This window comes from Notamacropus eugenii, chromosome 1 (genome assembly GCF_028372415.1).
Source record: "Notamacropus eugenii isolate mMacEug1 chromosome 1, mMacEug1.pri_v2, whole genome shotgun sequence".
Lineage (NCBI taxonomy): Eukaryota > Metazoa > Chordata > Mammalia > Diprotodontia > Macropodidae > Notamacropus > Notamacropus eugenii.
Window position 1 is genome coordinate 7,209,538 of NC_092872.1, and position 16,232 is coordinate 7,225,769.

Below are 16,232 nucleotides of genomic sequence, written 5' to 3' on the forward strand. Positions count from 1 at the left end.
TTTAGCATAAGGGGGAGCCAGGAAGGCTCGTGGGTGCCCTGCATATTTGTGTGCAGTGCCTCATGTGTGTTACCTTATTCGAACCCCACTTCACAGATGAGGAGAGGGGCTTTGAGGCTAGGGGGGCAGGTGACATTTTAATTACTATCATTTGATGGTCAGTGAATACTCATACTCAGAAGGCTTGAGACCCGCTGCTGTCACTCCTTGACTTCATGGAGAAATCAAGCCACTTGTCTGAAGTGATCCAAGTAGGAGAAGGGCAGGGGGAATGTTGGCCACGTGCCAGGCACTGTGCTAAGAAGCTGTGAACAAAAGGGATTTTATTTTACTAGAAGCAGAGTCAAACTTCACACCTAGCTCTTGATCCCCAAACCAGAGCTTAGACTAGGTGCCTCAGGCTATGTGTGGGGAAGGATTGGAGGAGCTCTTGAGTATGGGATGCCCGGCCCAGTTAGGGACTTGTTCCTTGTAGTATGTTAGACTCATCAGATTTAGAGTTGGGAGAGACTTTTTGGATATTCTGGTCCGTTTTCCCTCGCAGGGAAATAGTCCTAGACAAAGAAAAGAATTTGTCCATGATCACACACAGGTAGCCAAAGTCCAGCACTGAGGCCCAGATCTCTCGACTCCCAAGTCTGATGGGGTTTTTGTAGTTTGTCTAGTTCTGCCTTCTACCTTGGCAGCTCGGTGGTGCCATAGTGCACAGAGCAGTGGGCCTGGAGTCAGGAAGATGCAGCTTTCTGAGTTCAAATGTGGTCTCAGACACTAGCTGAGTGACTCTGGGCAAGTCACTTAGCCCTGTTGGCTTTGGTTTCCTCATCTGTAAAAAGAGCTGGAGAAGGAAATGGCAAACTACTGCAGTATCTTTGCCAAGAAAACCCTAAATGGGGTCCCAGGGGGTCAGAACACCACCACCACCTCCACCTTCCATCCTATGAAGGAATCTTCTGCACATCTTTCCTTACAGCAGCAGGACTTTGTGGAGAGAGGAATGGATTTGTAGTCACAAGACCCAGGTTGAGATTCCAACTCCATAACTCCAGTCCCTGGGTGACATTGGGTGAAAAATCCCCTCATCTTTCTGGGCTACAGTTTTCTCATTCATCAAATGAGGGGATTGGATAGATTTTATGTGTTCAAATCTTGTGATTAAGTCAATCAACAAATATTCTTTAGCTCCTGTGCACTAGGTGCTAGATGCTGGGCATATGGAGACAAATGTGAAATACTCCTTGCCCTTGGGAAGCATATACTCCACAGCCCAGACAGCATAGTGTCTGTGATTCTACACAAAACCCCTACAAAGAGCTAACGTTTGGGGGCCTTGTGCAGAAGGCAGTGTTAAAGAGGGGTCCTGAGGGAAGCCAGGCAGGGCACATGAGAGGTTGGGGCAGAGGCAGAAGACAGTGAAGACCCTGTGACCTGGGTTTGCATCTCAGCTTGGCCAGTCTCCTTACTTACACTCTTTGGTCCTGTTTCTCTGTTGTAAAAGAAAGAACTTGAACTAAATGAGAGGGGAAGAAGGAAGGACTGTGTTAACAATGCAGAAATACCTCATTTGCTCCTCACAACAACTCCTCAGGGTCGGTGCTATTATCACCCCCATTTTACAGTTGAAGAGACTGAGGCAAACAAAGGCAGTGATTTGGCCAGGGTTACACAGTAAGCATTTGGAGCAGGATTTGAACTTGTATCTTGACTCCAAGCACAGCCCTCTAATAAACTTCACCACCTAACTACCTTTAAGGTCCTTTCTAGGTCTAAATGTGATAATCCCAAGTCTTGTCTAGTTTCAGTGTCCCAAGCTGGTCATTCTTTCTGCATGCACAAACTTCTCAATTTTGAGAACTAATGCTAATTTTTATTTATATATAATTACAGGTATGGAATGATAAGATTGAATGATTTAGATTTGCTTTAAAAGTGTTGGTTAGGAGAAACTTACTCATACATCCATTCCTGTGGCCATGCATATGTATAGTCAGTCCATGGAGACTGGGCGGAGTTGAGTGGGAACGGTGACTGACTGCTTGGTTATAAAAAGCTTTTTTGCATATACAAATCTGTCAGATATATGGGTTGCGTTTAGGGGGAGAGGTAAACTCAGGCAAACAAGCATTTATTTTTCCTCACTGCCATTTCCATTCCCAGTCCTGTGCTTGATGCTCTTAGAAACTGGGAGTAGACCCTAGGTCAGCTTATGGGAGTAGGAGGGAGAAGGTTCTTATGTTCTGCTTAGCATACATGTATGAACAAAAGTGGGAGTTCAGGGTACGTTTTAATTAAGCAAAAATTCATTGATCCTTCCCATGGTGCTGAGCTGGGGGCAGAGAAGTCCTTGCCCTAGGGGAGCTCACAGTTTAGGTAGAGACAGGATAGAGGACAGAACTACAGTAAAAGACAGAATGTGATTAGTGCTGTAAGTGGGGTGGGCTTTGGAGGGAGGGATGTAGACTAGGGATGCTTTTCTCTGTTGGTCATAGACCTGGGAGAACTCCCTTCCCCTCATTCATCATCTGTGGATCACTCCAGACAAACTAAAAGGAGAGACTGAGCCCCCTTGACGTTACCCTGTCTCCTCTGCTTCTCTTCCCTGTGTCATGGAGCTCAACTGGACAAAGTCATTCAATAAACATTAATCATGTTAAGAACAATGATGGTCATTGAGGGGAAAAGTTTAGGTAGGGCAGTCCCTGTTCACATGGAGCTCACAGTCTAGTGCACATTAGAAAAGGACAGACAAAATACGTGAAGACTTGGGGGGGGGGGGCGGGGAGAAAGTTGCTGAATTTGAAGGAGAGGAGAATCAAAGAAGGCTCAGTGGAGGAAATGATATTTGAGGGGAGGGAACATTCTAGTTCTTGGCACAAAGGCATCTCCTCAGGAAAGTACAGGAGAGGGGTCTGGAAAGGGAACACATAGTTCAGTTTTTCTGGTATAGAGAATGAATACAGGCATAATGTGAGGTAAGGCTAGAAAAGTAGGGGAATGCTGGATTCTGGAGGGTGTTGGCAAAAGAATTAACTCGGGCAACAGGAAGTCATTGAAAATTTTTGAGCATAGGGCTGACATGGACAGGTTTTTTGGGGTTTTTTTGTGAGAAGTTATTCAGAATGAGTACAGTTCAATAGTTTCAAATGAAATTTAAAAATTATTCTAGGAATAATAACATGGAGAGAATGAATTGGAAAGAGTAGGAATGTATTGCGCTTGTCCAGATGGTAATAAAGGCTTGTAATGGGGAATAGAAAGAGGAAAAGGGTGGAATTTGCTGGACTAAGTTAACTGAATATCTTGAACTCCCCCCTCCCTCACCTCTTGTAGCCAAAGGTAACTTCCAGAGTATATTATCTGACTTCAACAGGATGCTAACTACAGCCCGATAAGAAAAACAGATTTTTATCTTGAAGTCAGGAAAAGCTTCCCAGGGTTAGAGCTGTCCAGCAACAGAATGGGTAACCACAGTAGTAAATTACCCTTTAGTGGAGGTCTTCAAGCAGAGGCTAGATGATCAGGGATTTCGATATTTGTCGAGGATATTCCTATTCAGAGAGAGATTTGAACCACCTGAGGTCCCTATCAGGTCAGAGGATCGATGACTTCATCTCTTATCCCTTCCCTGTCACATCCCTGTAGAGCTCTTCCAAATCTCTCCCTGAAGCCAGTCCAACCCCTATCACCAAAAGACCTCGTCTTTACTGAAAAGATTAACCATCGACCTGTAATCCCTCGTTGCTCCCAAACTTAAAACCCCCTCAATCTTCATCTACCTCCTCCCCTCCGGTGGGAGCTGGTGAGATGGTCCCTGCTCCTTGTCAAGGCCAAGCCTGGCCTGGCCCTTTGATCCTATGCCCTGTTTTCACAGGATGATGAAGCTGTCGTCAAGACAGTCCCTAAGTCCGGAATTCTCTACTAGATTGAGCTTCATGAGGACTGAGGCTCGGAGCTAGACACACTCATCTTGTAAACTCTCAGAGCAGTCGTCCTGCCTTATCTAAGCTTTCTCTGTTCCCCAGCTAGTGGCTCCGAATTCAGCCAGCACTTAACAAGTGTCGAATGAATGAATGATGGAGGGTTGGGTTCGCTATAGCAACAAGCCTCTGCGGAAGATGCCCTAAGCATCTGGAGAAGGCACCCAGAGGATGGAAAAACAAACCCAAAGCTCCTAGGGCCCAGTTCCCCAATCCCACAAACCGCAGGGGGGGCGTGGCTTGATATAGGTGCTTGTCTGCTCTGTGGGCACTGAATACCTGGAGGGGTGGTGTGGGAGCCGCGGGGACGCGGACACGCGCAGGGAAGGGGCGGGGGCGCGCAAGGGCTGCGCTGTGCGGGGGCTGCGCTGTGCGGGGCTGCGCTGTGCGGGGCTGCGCGCAGTGCAGCGCAGGCGGAGTGGGGAAGGGAACCGGAGCTGAGAGTCGCGAGTGGAGGAGAGCAAGAGGCCGGAGCTGAGCTGGCAGCAGCGGAGATGGGGGAACATCCGCAGCGGCCGTGGAACCAGCCCAGAGGAAGGCAGGGCACGCCGGAGCCCCCGGTGGGCAGCGGCCGGGCCGGGCCGGCGGGACTGGCCTCGGCGGGAAGCTGAGCCTGTGGGCCCAGGTGAGACCCCGGACAGGGGTTGGGGGAACTGTACCAAAGGCAAGGAGAGGGCCCCCATCCCCCTAGCGAGCCATCCCCAGATGCGAAGTCAGTTCCTGCCCCTTTGCGCAGCCAGCTTGCTGGGGACCATTAAGCAATCATCAGGAGCTGCCTGTCCCGTGTCTAAGGCGTCCCTTCCCCGACCCAGGTATTGAGCCCCATCTATTAGGGGTAGTTGTGTGAAATCCTATGTTGTGACCAAAGGATAAATAAAAATGTGCCTCAGCTGAGAAGGGGGCCCAGGTGTAATGGTCGCTGGGCTGGGTGGGGAGCATCCACTGAAATGTCCCAATCTTTAGTTATGAGAGAAACTGATTTCTCAGAATCCCGCCCCCCCCCCCCCCCCCGCCCCAGTCACAAGGCAGCATTCTTTTGTTGGAAGAAAGGAAGGTGAGTGAACCCCTTGCCTGAGCCCTAGATACTTAGCCACCAGGATAGTAAGTAGCCTGAGTTTGAGACTTTCCAAGGTAACCCTACCCCAAAGATGGTACCCATGGGGCACAAGGACCTCTATTCTAGGGGACAACTCAGGGCATAGGATCCTATGATTTTCAAACTGGCAGAGACCTTACAGACCATCTAGTTCAACTCTTTGATTTATAAATGAGGAAAGAAGCCAGAGAAGAACTGCCAAGGTCACACAGGTAGTGAGTGATTTAAATCCAAGTTCTGTGTTTCTAAATCAAGTGATCTTTTCCTCTGCCCCTGAGAAGGAAACCCTGCCTTGGTGCTGTAGAAGAGTGAGGGAGCCAAAGAGACTAGAGTAAGGATCCAGAGACCACTCCACCCTTGGGTAGGTCCCTTCTTTGTTAGAGATCAGGATATGTAAACTAGTAGGAAGTGATTCATTAATCAGATAAGAGCTTAAGGGAGAAAGAAGAAAAGGTGCCTCTGGGAAAATGAGGGAAAGCTTCTTTGCTGAGGTGGGCTCTGATCTGGATTTGAAATGAGAGGTGAATCACCCAGACAGGTTGATAGGGGAGAGCTTATGTCCAACACAAACTCAGATGAGGCTAATCTTTTGGGAATTCATCTATTAGACACAGCTCAGTGGAATGGAAACATCCTGAGGACCCTGGGCAGGAAGTCAAGGAGACTTGGATTCTTAGCCAGACTCTGACGTTTACTTGCTGTGTATAAGTCTCTTCCTCTCTTTGGATCTGTTTCCCTGACTGGGTCATAAGGGGATTGGAGGAAATCAGCCCTGAGTTTCCCTCAGCTCTGAATTCATGTCCCTAGAGGTAGTCTTGGAGTCAGATGCTTCCCAAAGGGAGCCCCTTTGGGAATACCATTAAAGAAGGCTACTGGAAACTGTGTCTCTTTTTGGTTGTTTACAAACACCCAGTCTAAACTAGAGCCTCTGGAGGAGCGAATCATCTTCTGACCTTGGCCATGCATCAAGGGCATCTCACCCTCAGCAGTGCCAGAAGAGAGAACTACACATACTCTCTTTGAGCCCTGCAGGAGAGATTGAGAGCTGCCTCCTCCAGGACAGGTTTGCCTTTATCGAACCCCACTGAGAGGCCCCAAACTAGAGGAAAAGGGCCTGTAATCTGAGGTGTAGGTGAGGATGTGGGTGGGACCGGAGCTCAGTCCTTTATTCTCAGTCTTTCTCCTCCCTCCTCCCACCCCTAACTGACCATGTGTGTTTGAGGAGAGAGGACAAAGTCAGTATACCTACTCCAGTTACCCTTGGTTAACTGACAGCCAGGGCAGGGAGGTTGGTGGGGTGGAGTTGGAGTCACTTAGTCATCTTGCCAGATGGGGCAACAGCTGCTGCATGTTCCCTAATTCTGACACTTGGTTCCTTCACTGGAATTATAACATTAGAACTGGAATAGACCTTAGAACATAGGATAGGATGTTAGAAGTAGAAAAGAGTTTTAAAGATCATCTATTCCACCCCCTCCTTTTACAGATAGGGAAACTGAGACCCAGAGAAGTTAAATAATTCATCCAGATTCAAACAAGTAGTTAGTAGCAAAGTTGGGACTCAAAATTAGAGGTTTTTAGGCCAACCAGTTTCAAAATTCCAAGACAGCACACTGTCCTACGCCCACCCCCTTTCTCAGAGCAAAAGGTGGCTTCAGATATCAGGGTCCATGGAAGGGGGGCAGCCCAGAGCTGTTGGCCAAAGGAAAGGAAGTCAGACATTTAATTACATTCTCATTTCCCAGAGCAGGAGGCATGCTGTTTCAGGAAGGATTGAGACAAGGTTGGGGAGGCCTTGCTTCTCTACTGGAGAGCTTCCATCTTGAGGGGAAGCAGAAGTCAGAGCAAACTCCCATTTCTACAGAGCTTTATTGTTTACTCAGCACTTTCCTCACAACACCCTTGTGAGGTGATGAAAATATCTTCACCCCCTTTTGCAGATACTCTCAGAGACTGTGATTTGACCCAGGCCTCCTGACTCTCACTCACTGTGCTGCTTCTCTCCTAAAGTTCCAAGTCAGAATCCAATAAAAGAAGGTCCACGTTTGGATGAGGGGAATAGAAATTCCTCCCAGCCTTCCTGGAGGAAGTTTCCAGTGGAGAAAAGGACCTAAAAATCAAGCTAGTCCAGCTCATTTATTAAGCACCTTGGGCTCTGTTTAGAGCATTGTGCTCTACAGTTTAGGTAAACAGTTGGCCTGAGGCTCAGAGGGCAAGCAGGCAGCTGGTCATAAAGACCATAAAGAATGGAAGAGCCAGGTTCCCAATTCCCAATACTCTTTGCAGTGAGCAGTAACTCCCATTTAAATAAGACTTAAGGCTGACAACCACTTTCCTCACAATAGTCATTCAACACATGAAACTCTGGTTCAGCAAGGTTAAGCCACCGCCAGCATGAACTTCCCTTAGCACAGTGCCTTCATGCAGGAGCCATGAAGTGTTTACTGATTGCCTGGGATGGAGAGGGGGAAGAACGCGCCCACTTTCCTGGGCTTCAGTGCTGCCAAATTCCCCTCCCTCTCCCTCTCCTACCCTTCTTCCCTCCTTCCAGGTGGCTCCGGGATTATGCTGAGCCCGGCCCATGGAGCCCCACTCGGACCTTCCAGGGCTGGAGACGAGTGACGGACCGGGAGCAGGGGCACCGCTCCCTGGGGGCTTCCGGGCGTCGCTGGCCGGGGTGCTGCTCCTGGAGCTCGCGCTGGGCCTGGGCTGCAATGCCGCCGCCCTGCTCCTGCACCGAGCCAGGGCCGGCCCCCGGGCCTCGGCCAGTGCCCGCCTCACCCTCAGCCTGCACGTGCTGGACACTCTGATCTGCGCGCTCTGTGTCCCGCTCAGCGTGGCCGTGCTCCTGCTGCCCACGATGCCCACTCGCGCCCCGGCCTCGGCGCGCCCCGCCGGCCTGCTCTGCCGCTTCCACGAGGCCGGGGTCACCTTCAGCGGCGTGGCCACGGCGGCCGGCGTGCTCGCTGTGAGCCTGGACCGCTACGACATGTCGGCGCGGCCGGCTCGCCGGCGCCTCACGCCCGCCCGGGCGCTGGTGCTCCTGGCCGTCGCTTGGCTGCTGTCCCTGGCAGCCTTCACCTTGCCCTTCGTGGAGGCCGGGCTGGCGCCGGGGGCGGGGGACGAGGCCTCGGGCGCCGACCACGACAACCGCACGGGCGTGTCCTGCGTGGGGACGGGCGGCCGAGGGGCGCCTGCTGGCAGGGGGCACCTCCTGGTGCAGATCCCCGCCTTCCTGGCGGCTCTCGTGGGGCTGCTGGTGACCTACGCGCGCGTCCTCCATGCGCTGAGCGCGGGCCTCGGGGCGCGAGCCAGTCGGAGGAGGAGAAGGGGGAGGCGGCGAGGCTGCGGCCGCGGAGCCGGGGCGGCACAGGCCCGCGGGCTGAGTCCCATGGCGCCGCCCCCGGGCCCCGCGCCCCCGCCGCCGGCCCTGCAAACGTCGGTGTCCGTGATTCTGGCGCTGCGGCGGGCCGTGCGCAGGCACCGGGACCGGCGGGCGCGGAGGCGGCGGGTGCTGCGCCGCTCGCTGCTCATCGTCAGCTCCTTCGTGGGCTGCTGGGCTCCGCTGTCCGTGGGCAATCTGCTCCTCCTGTGCCTGGGCCCGAGCGAGCGGCTGGCACGCCTGCGGCTGTGCTGCCTGGCGGCGGCCTATGGCACCACGGTGCTGCACCCGCTGCTCTACGCCTTCCCTCGGCGCTCGCTCAGCCGGGCGCTGCGAAGCCAAGGCCGGAGGCACGCCGTGTGCGCCTTGCGGCCCGAACCGCCCGCTCCGGCTGCTGCCGTTGTGCGCAGTTCCTGGCTGGGAACGCGCAAAGGCCAGGGCAGGGCAGAGGAAGCCGGGGACCATGGTTTGGCCTTGGATGGACAGCCCCCGGACTGAGGACTTCAACCGTTGCCTCTGCCCTGCAGGCCTCGGTGGAGTGAGGGTAACTGATTTCCCCAGTATCCTTGGGTCAAGGGTGCCCATGGACTTAACAGCCTCATCTGGGTGCATCTTCCCTGCGAATGCCCAGGATTCATCTGGCTTTTCTGACCTAAAGGTGCCCACAGACTGAGGGCCACAGCCCAATGTCCCTGCCCTGGAGGTGGATGCCCACTGGCTGAAGGTCTCATTCATCGACCCTGTCCTGCAGATGAGCACAGACTGGAGACTTTCCTTGCTCTCCTGCCCTGAGTGGCCTGGGGGGCCCAGGACTTGTCACCAGCACCCACCACCCCTGGGCCCCTGGAACCTGCAGGGGAGCTGGAGGAGAGCATCCTCTAAGTTCTAACTCCTGCCAGCACAGCCCCATCACCCATCACCAAAGAAAGCACAGTCTCCATTGTTTCACAAGTCCCTAGCCACCACGTAGTGCTCTGCTTCCGGGGGATGGTGGGGTGCCCCTATTAGCTACACCATTAAGGCAATAATGGGGCTAGGGAAAAGAAAACCCCACAGGAGACCCACTGCCCTGATCGGGCTTATCACAGCAATAACTCCAGGTGGAGGTCCTCAATTACCCCATCCCTGCCCCCAAAGAGTCACCAGCCCTAGAGTCACCCCTTCCCCATTCACAGGTTTAGCTAGAGGGTGAGATCCTGTCTGGTCTTCCCGCTTGTCCTTGGTTCGCTTGTCCCAGAGGGGCCAGGTATCTGTCTTCTCTCTGCCAGCAACACCACCCCACCCCCCACCCCCCAGAAGGAAAAGGTGCAGTGCTGTCCGTTATGGTGGGAGGGAAAACAACATAGCGGCAGGTCAAAGTTCCTTCTTGCTTTGGCCAAACTGCCAGGGTTAAAGACTGGCTCTCAGTACAAATCCTCGAGGGTATGATTTACTGGGGGTGCCCAGGGTCTTTGGCAGCTGCTTCCCCTATCTGGGCCAGAAAAGTAAATGCCCTAGGGGAGTACTCTATCCCTACATGTAGTTTTTACTTTTAATATTGTCCAGTCTGGTGTGACTTTTCTGGTCGTGTTCAGTTCCCCTGGTGACTGAGGTGGCCCCAGGTCTTTCTGCAAAATACTTACAAAGGATCTGCTCCTTCCCCTCTTAACTAAATAAACTTGATCACCATCCCTTCTTCTAAAGTTCTGTCCTCTCTCTGGGTCCTTGGGGTGTGGTATGGAAAATATAGAGGCAATTGGTTCCCTTTTTGTGAGGGGACAAAGAACCAGTACTTACCATACAATAGCTCCATGAAACCTGAGGAGCTGACTTGTTTTGAAAATAATTTGCATATGTTGATAGAAACCTGAGCTGTCCTCCTCCCAACAGTTTTCTTCACTGGTCTCAGTCAGTGCTGCTCTTGCCCCACTTCCCATTCAAATCCTGTTGATCAAACTCTGCTCTCAAGAACCTTCTGGTCAAGACAGAAGTTCTAGGTTCTAGACCCTTCTTGCCACTACATCTCAGACTGTTCTAGGGGAAAGTCACTTGTCAGCAGGACATTGGGGAATGGTCTGGAAGAAGTAGATTTGGGGATAGGTAAGGTCCAGTTGGAAGTTTAGTGGGGCCTCCAGAGGCAGGGAAGGTATAAACTATATAGCCATTTGTGGGTCCTGAATTTGCACCCCACCTCATCTTCCAGGTCTGCTTACTCTGAGTTAGAATGGAAAGAAGCAGATTCCTGTTAAAATGTAATCAGGGATAAAGGTTGATAACTAGAAGGGACTTTGCAGACCATCAATTTCAGCTCCTCACTATGGATGAAGAAACTGTGGCCCCTGAAATGTGACATGTCTAAGGTCATGGGGGACCTAAGTAGAAGAACTGAGATTAAACTCATCCCCAGGCAATGTCCTTGTCACTCAACTGTGCAGCTAAATTGAAACAAGTCATATTGCCTCAGGAGAGGTAAAAGTGAGAGCTGAAACACTCCAGGAAGACCTAGAAAGTGAAGGAGGGCAAAAGAGGGGCTGGGGGTTGCAAAGAGAAGTTGCCCTTGCCCAACAAAATATTTCATGATGAATCCAGTTTGTAAGAATGAATCTTGAATCCCATCGGCCCTAGCGTTCTCCCACCATTCCCCCTCGCTCTGTGCCTAGAGGTGAGTAATATCCCATGAATAGATGGAAGGAAGAGGAGAAGAAAGGAGGGAGGGAAAGCAGAGGAAAGGAGGGGAGACACCTACACAGAACTATAGGGAATGGGAAGGCGTATTTCACCTCAGCATCAGGAAAAATGTCCCAACAGCCATCCCAAATGAGAGTATCTTATCATGGTAGACATTTAAGCAGAGGCCACAGGATTTCCAACAGGGATACTTTAGAGGGGATTCCTGGATGGTAGGGAAGGTGGACCATGATCTCTGGCACCCCTTTCCATCTCAGATTCTCGAATATCCACAGATGTCACACAGGCGCACCCTTGTGGCACAATCAAGAACCGTTGCCAGACTGATGGGTTTCTGTAGAACTGGAATCACTAAGTACTCCAACTCCCTAGAGCCCTATTCTTTGGAAGCTAAATCCTGCCAGAAGCCTGTTAGAAAGTCACATTGACCCTGGAACTTCAGCCACTTTGTAGGGGCGTGGGACAGGGAAAATTAGGTAAGTAACCAGGTCTAGAGCTCCTCACATCTCCCTCCAGCACTCAAGGAAACACTTTATAGATATTTGGATAATGGGTCTTGAGGGCACAAGGTCGGGTGTCTTAGGTACTTTATGAGGCTTTTCAGTGGGAAAAGTTCCAAGAAACTCCTCGAAAGGTTCTAAGTATGTTAAACACAGGGATTGGGGTTATGAAGCTGGGAAAGTTACATCTATTAAGATAGCTTTCAGATACCTGGATACAACTGAGCATGACCTCCTAGGCCAAGAGACTACCATGGAAACTGAGAGCAGCGGAGCAAGAAATATTAGCTATGGAGCTCATTAAAACATCAACAGCACCGAACCTAGAGTCAGAAGAGCTGGGTTTTTATTTCAGGTTTTAGACTCGTCAGATGTGGAGCTATGGACAAATAACTTCATTGGGCTTTAATTCCGTCTCAAAATGAGGATTATACTCTTTGTGCTGCCTACTTTCCTAGGGAAGGAAAGTGCTTTGCAACCTTAATCATTTAAAAATGGCCCTGCGAACAATACCCAAAGCCTGAGAAAAAGCAATCCACCTGTATGGGGTGGACAAGTGCGCTTTTCTGGACCTCAATTTCCAGGGAGTTGAGTAAATGTTAAGGTCCCTTTGAGCTCTAAGTCTGTGAATTTCTGAAGTCCTTGCCACCCTCCTCTGAGTCTGAGCCCTGGAAGCAGAAATTGCCCTCTAGCAAACTACTGAAATCCCCTTTTCCTGAACTAACTGAATGAGAAGGTATAATCCCACTCCCCTTCCTCCTCAGGTCTCAGAAAAGATTCTATTACATAAAACTGAAAGGTAGGATTCCTGTGCCCTGCAAAGACCCAAAGAAAATCAGCCTTAGACAAGCAGGAAGATCTCAAAAATGAAATCCCCAAGACTTGAAAATAAAATATGTCTACGAGGGAGAAAAGAAGTTGCCAAAAGAAATGTAGGCACATATATAGGGAACTCAATGACCAATAAAAGACAGGGACATAAGAGGGAAACAAGGGTAGGAAATGTCAGATAAGCACAAAGCCCAGCCTTCTTGTAAGAATAGTGTTAGTTGTGATGTAAATTGGAAAGAGCTGAGGCTGCAAAGAATAACAAAGATAATCACGGTGTGTGTCCCAACCTTGGACGCTTCCTCTGGACACGAAGTGCACTTGGGAGATCTTTCTCTCACTTTTCTTGCTTGTTTGACTCCTCTCAGATAGGTGGATACTGGCAACGCCAGGGTAGCCATGCTTGGAAGCTATTTCGGGTTTGTTCCAGATCACAATAAAGTGAGTCACAAGAATTTTTTGGTCTCCCAGTGTATATAAAAGTTATGTTTACACCATACTATAGTCTATTAAGTGTGCGGTAATCATTTGTCTAAAAAACTGTATATACCTTCATTTAAAATACTATATTACTAAGAATCTTAACCATCATTTGAACCTTTAGAGAGTAATGATCTTTTTGCCCGTGGTTTCACCTCCACGTTGATGGCTGCTGACTGATCAGAGCAGCGGTTGCTGAAGGCTGGGGTGACTGCAGCACTTTCCTAAAACAAGACAAAGATAAACGCATTGATTGACCCTTCCTTTCACCTGAGCACTCAGAGGCCATTGGAGGCTTATGGACTGACCTAATCTCAATATTGTGTCTCAGAGAACAGGGAGGCCTGAGGAGAGGGGAAGAGACTGCAAAGGGGGGTGGATGATGTCAAAACACACAAGAGTGATCAGAGCCTTGTATTGGCTCAGCTCCTGGTGCCCTAAAATAATTCCAACCATAACATCAAAGATCACTGATCATGGATCATAACAGATATAAGAATAATGGAAAAGTTTGAAATGTTGCAGAACTATTAAAATGTGACAGAGACATGATGTGAGCACGTGCTTTTAGAAAAGTGGTACTGAGCGACTCGCTTGGCACAGGATTGCCACAAGCCTTCAATCTGCAGAAAATACAGTATCTGCAAAGCACAAAAAACCAAGATATGCCTGTATGCAGAAATCACCTGAGGGGAGCTATCAACTTTGCATTACCGTACAAGGATTTTGAGGCCCATTGGTTACCCTCAACCTTGTTTAAACCCATCTGCCAAGATGGTTTTACCAGGGTATGCCTGCTGCTAGGCATGCTATAGATTCTTGGAGCCCCAGGTGAGGGCCTTCAGTGAATTGAGGGATGTCTGCCCCAAGCATGTGAAGACTTCCTCTGGTTGGAATGGGTGAATGAGAACAATTTGTTCCAATGGCCATGAAGGCGGATAAAGTAGTTACCGTGGAGTGCTTAGAGCTTGGTACAGACATCAAAGATGCCAAGCTCATTCACTGCACCCTGGCCATCACCAGTCATCCTGAGTTTTGTTTTGTCACTGGACTTCCATGACTCTGAAAGAGAAAGTGAGGCTGACAACAATGCAACTCGGCTTCACCTACTACGTGCTGTCATTGGTATTCTCCAAAAAGACGCAAAAACAACAACCGTATGAGCTCTCAGGCTCACAAGGTATCAATCACTGAACAGGTTTTAGGGTAGAGGACATAGAAATAATTCATACCCGTGCTCATAGGAAGCCAGGAGAACGCTTCAACACCTTTTTGTTGTTCAGTTGTACATTAGTTGTGCTTGATTCTTCCTGGTCCTATGAACCATAGCATGCTATGGCGTGCTACAGCATGCCATCCTCCGCTATCTCTCAGAGTCTGTCCAAGTTGATGTTTGTTGTTTCTGTGATATTATCTATCCATTGCATTCTCTGCCTTCCTTTTTTTCCTTTTGCCTTCAATCTTACCTAACATCAAGGTCTTTTCCAATGAGTCTTGTCTTCTCATTGTGGGTCTAAAATATTTAAGCCTCAGCTTCAGTATTTGACCTTCCAGTAAACAGCCTGAATTAATTTCTCTAAGTACTGACTGATTTGATTTCCATGTTGTCCAAAGGACTCTCAAAAGTCTTCTCCAACACCACAATTTGAAAGCATTAATTCTGCAATGCAAAGCTTTTCCTTCTAGTCCAACTCTCATGGCCATACGTTGCTGCTGAAAAAACCATAGTTATAACTCTATGGCCCTGTGTCAGCTGCTTTTTAGTATGCCATTCAGATTTGCCATAGATTTTCTTTCAAGGAGAGTCTTTTAATTTCCTGGCTGGAATCACCATCTTCAGTGATCTTTGAGCCCAAGAATATAAAATTTGATACTGCTTCCATTTCTTCTCTCTCTGTTTGCTGGAAACTGATGGGATCAGTTGTCAGGACCTTAGTTTTTTAATGTTTAGTTTCAAGCCAGCTTTTACACTCTCCTCTTTCATCCTCAAACATCAAACATCAAGAGGCTTCTTTATTCCATTTCATTTTCTCCTTTCAAAGTTATGTCATCTGCATATCTGAGATTGTTGATACTTCTCCAGTAACCTTAATTCCAGCTTTGATTCCTTGAGCTGACATTTTGCGCAATGTACTTTGCATATATAAATTAAATAAATAAGGTGGAAAATATATGGCCTTGTTGTACTTCTTTACAATCTTAAACCAATTAGTTCTATGTTCAGTTCTAACTGTTGTTTCTTGGCCCCATACAGGTTCCTCAGATGATCTGGTATTCCCATCTACTTGAGGACTTCTCACGTTTTGTTGTGACCCATGCAGTCAAAGGCTTAAGTGTAGTCAATTAAGTAGATATAATCAGAAGTAGATGTTTTTCTGAAATTCCTTTGCTTTCTCCATAATCCAGTTAATGTTGGCAATTTGGTCTCTGGTTCCTCTGACTCTTTGACAAGTTGCTGAAGCCTAGCTTGCATAATCTTGCTGGTATGTGAAATGAGCACAATTGTTCAGTAATTTGAACATTTCTTGGCATCACCCTTCTTTAGGATTGGGATGTAAATTAATCTTTTCCAATCCAGTGGCCACTGCTAAGTTTTATAAATTTACTGCCATACTGAGTGCAGTACTTTAAAATAAGTAAATAAATATTTTTGATAGTATTTTTTTCCAATTACATGTAAAGACAAATCTTAACATTCATTTAAAAGTTTTGAGTTCCACTATTCTTCCTCCCTCCCTTACCTCCCCCCTCCCAAGACAGTAAGCAATTTGACATAGGTTATATATGTGCAATCATGTAAAACAAGTTTCCATATTAGTCACATTGTGAGAGAAGAAACAGAGCAAAAGAAAAAACCACAAAAAATGATGAAAGTGAAGGTAGTATGTTTCAATCTGCATTCAGACTCCATCAGTTCTTTCTCTGGATGTGAATAGCATTTTTTCTCATAAATCTTTTGGAATTATCCTGAATCATTGTATTGCTGAGAATAAGTCATTCATAGTTGATTATGTGACAATGTTGCATTTACTATGTACAATGTTCTCCTGGTTCTGCTCCTTTCGCTCAGCAACAGTTCATGTAAGTCTTTCCAGGCCTCTCTAAAGTCTTCCTGTTCATCATTTCTTATAGCACAATAGTAGTCCATTACATTCATATACCATAATTTATTCAGCCATCCCCCAATTGATGGGCATCCCCCTGATTTCCAGTATTTGGCCACCACAAAAAGTGCTGCTATAAATATTTTTGTACATGTGGGACCCTTTCCCATTTTCACGATCTCTTGGGGATACAGTCCTTAG

General features: G+C 48.5%; 1 protein-coding gene across 1 annotated transcript; it reads left to right on the forward strand.

Annotated features, from left to right (window-relative positions):
• Positions 1-4,999: 4,999 nt before the first annotated feature.
• On the forward strand, positions 5,000-10,122 carry LOC140532730 (G-protein coupled receptor 22-like). Its single transcript, XM_072651530.1, has one exon. It carries the CDS (start codon positions 7,652-7,654, stop codon positions 8,948-8,950), a length of 1,299 nt encoding a protein of 432 aa, XP_072507631.1. The 5' UTR covers positions 5,000-7,651; the 3' UTR covers positions 8,951-10,122.
• The last annotated feature ends 6,110 nt before the right edge of the window (positions 10,123-16,232 follow it).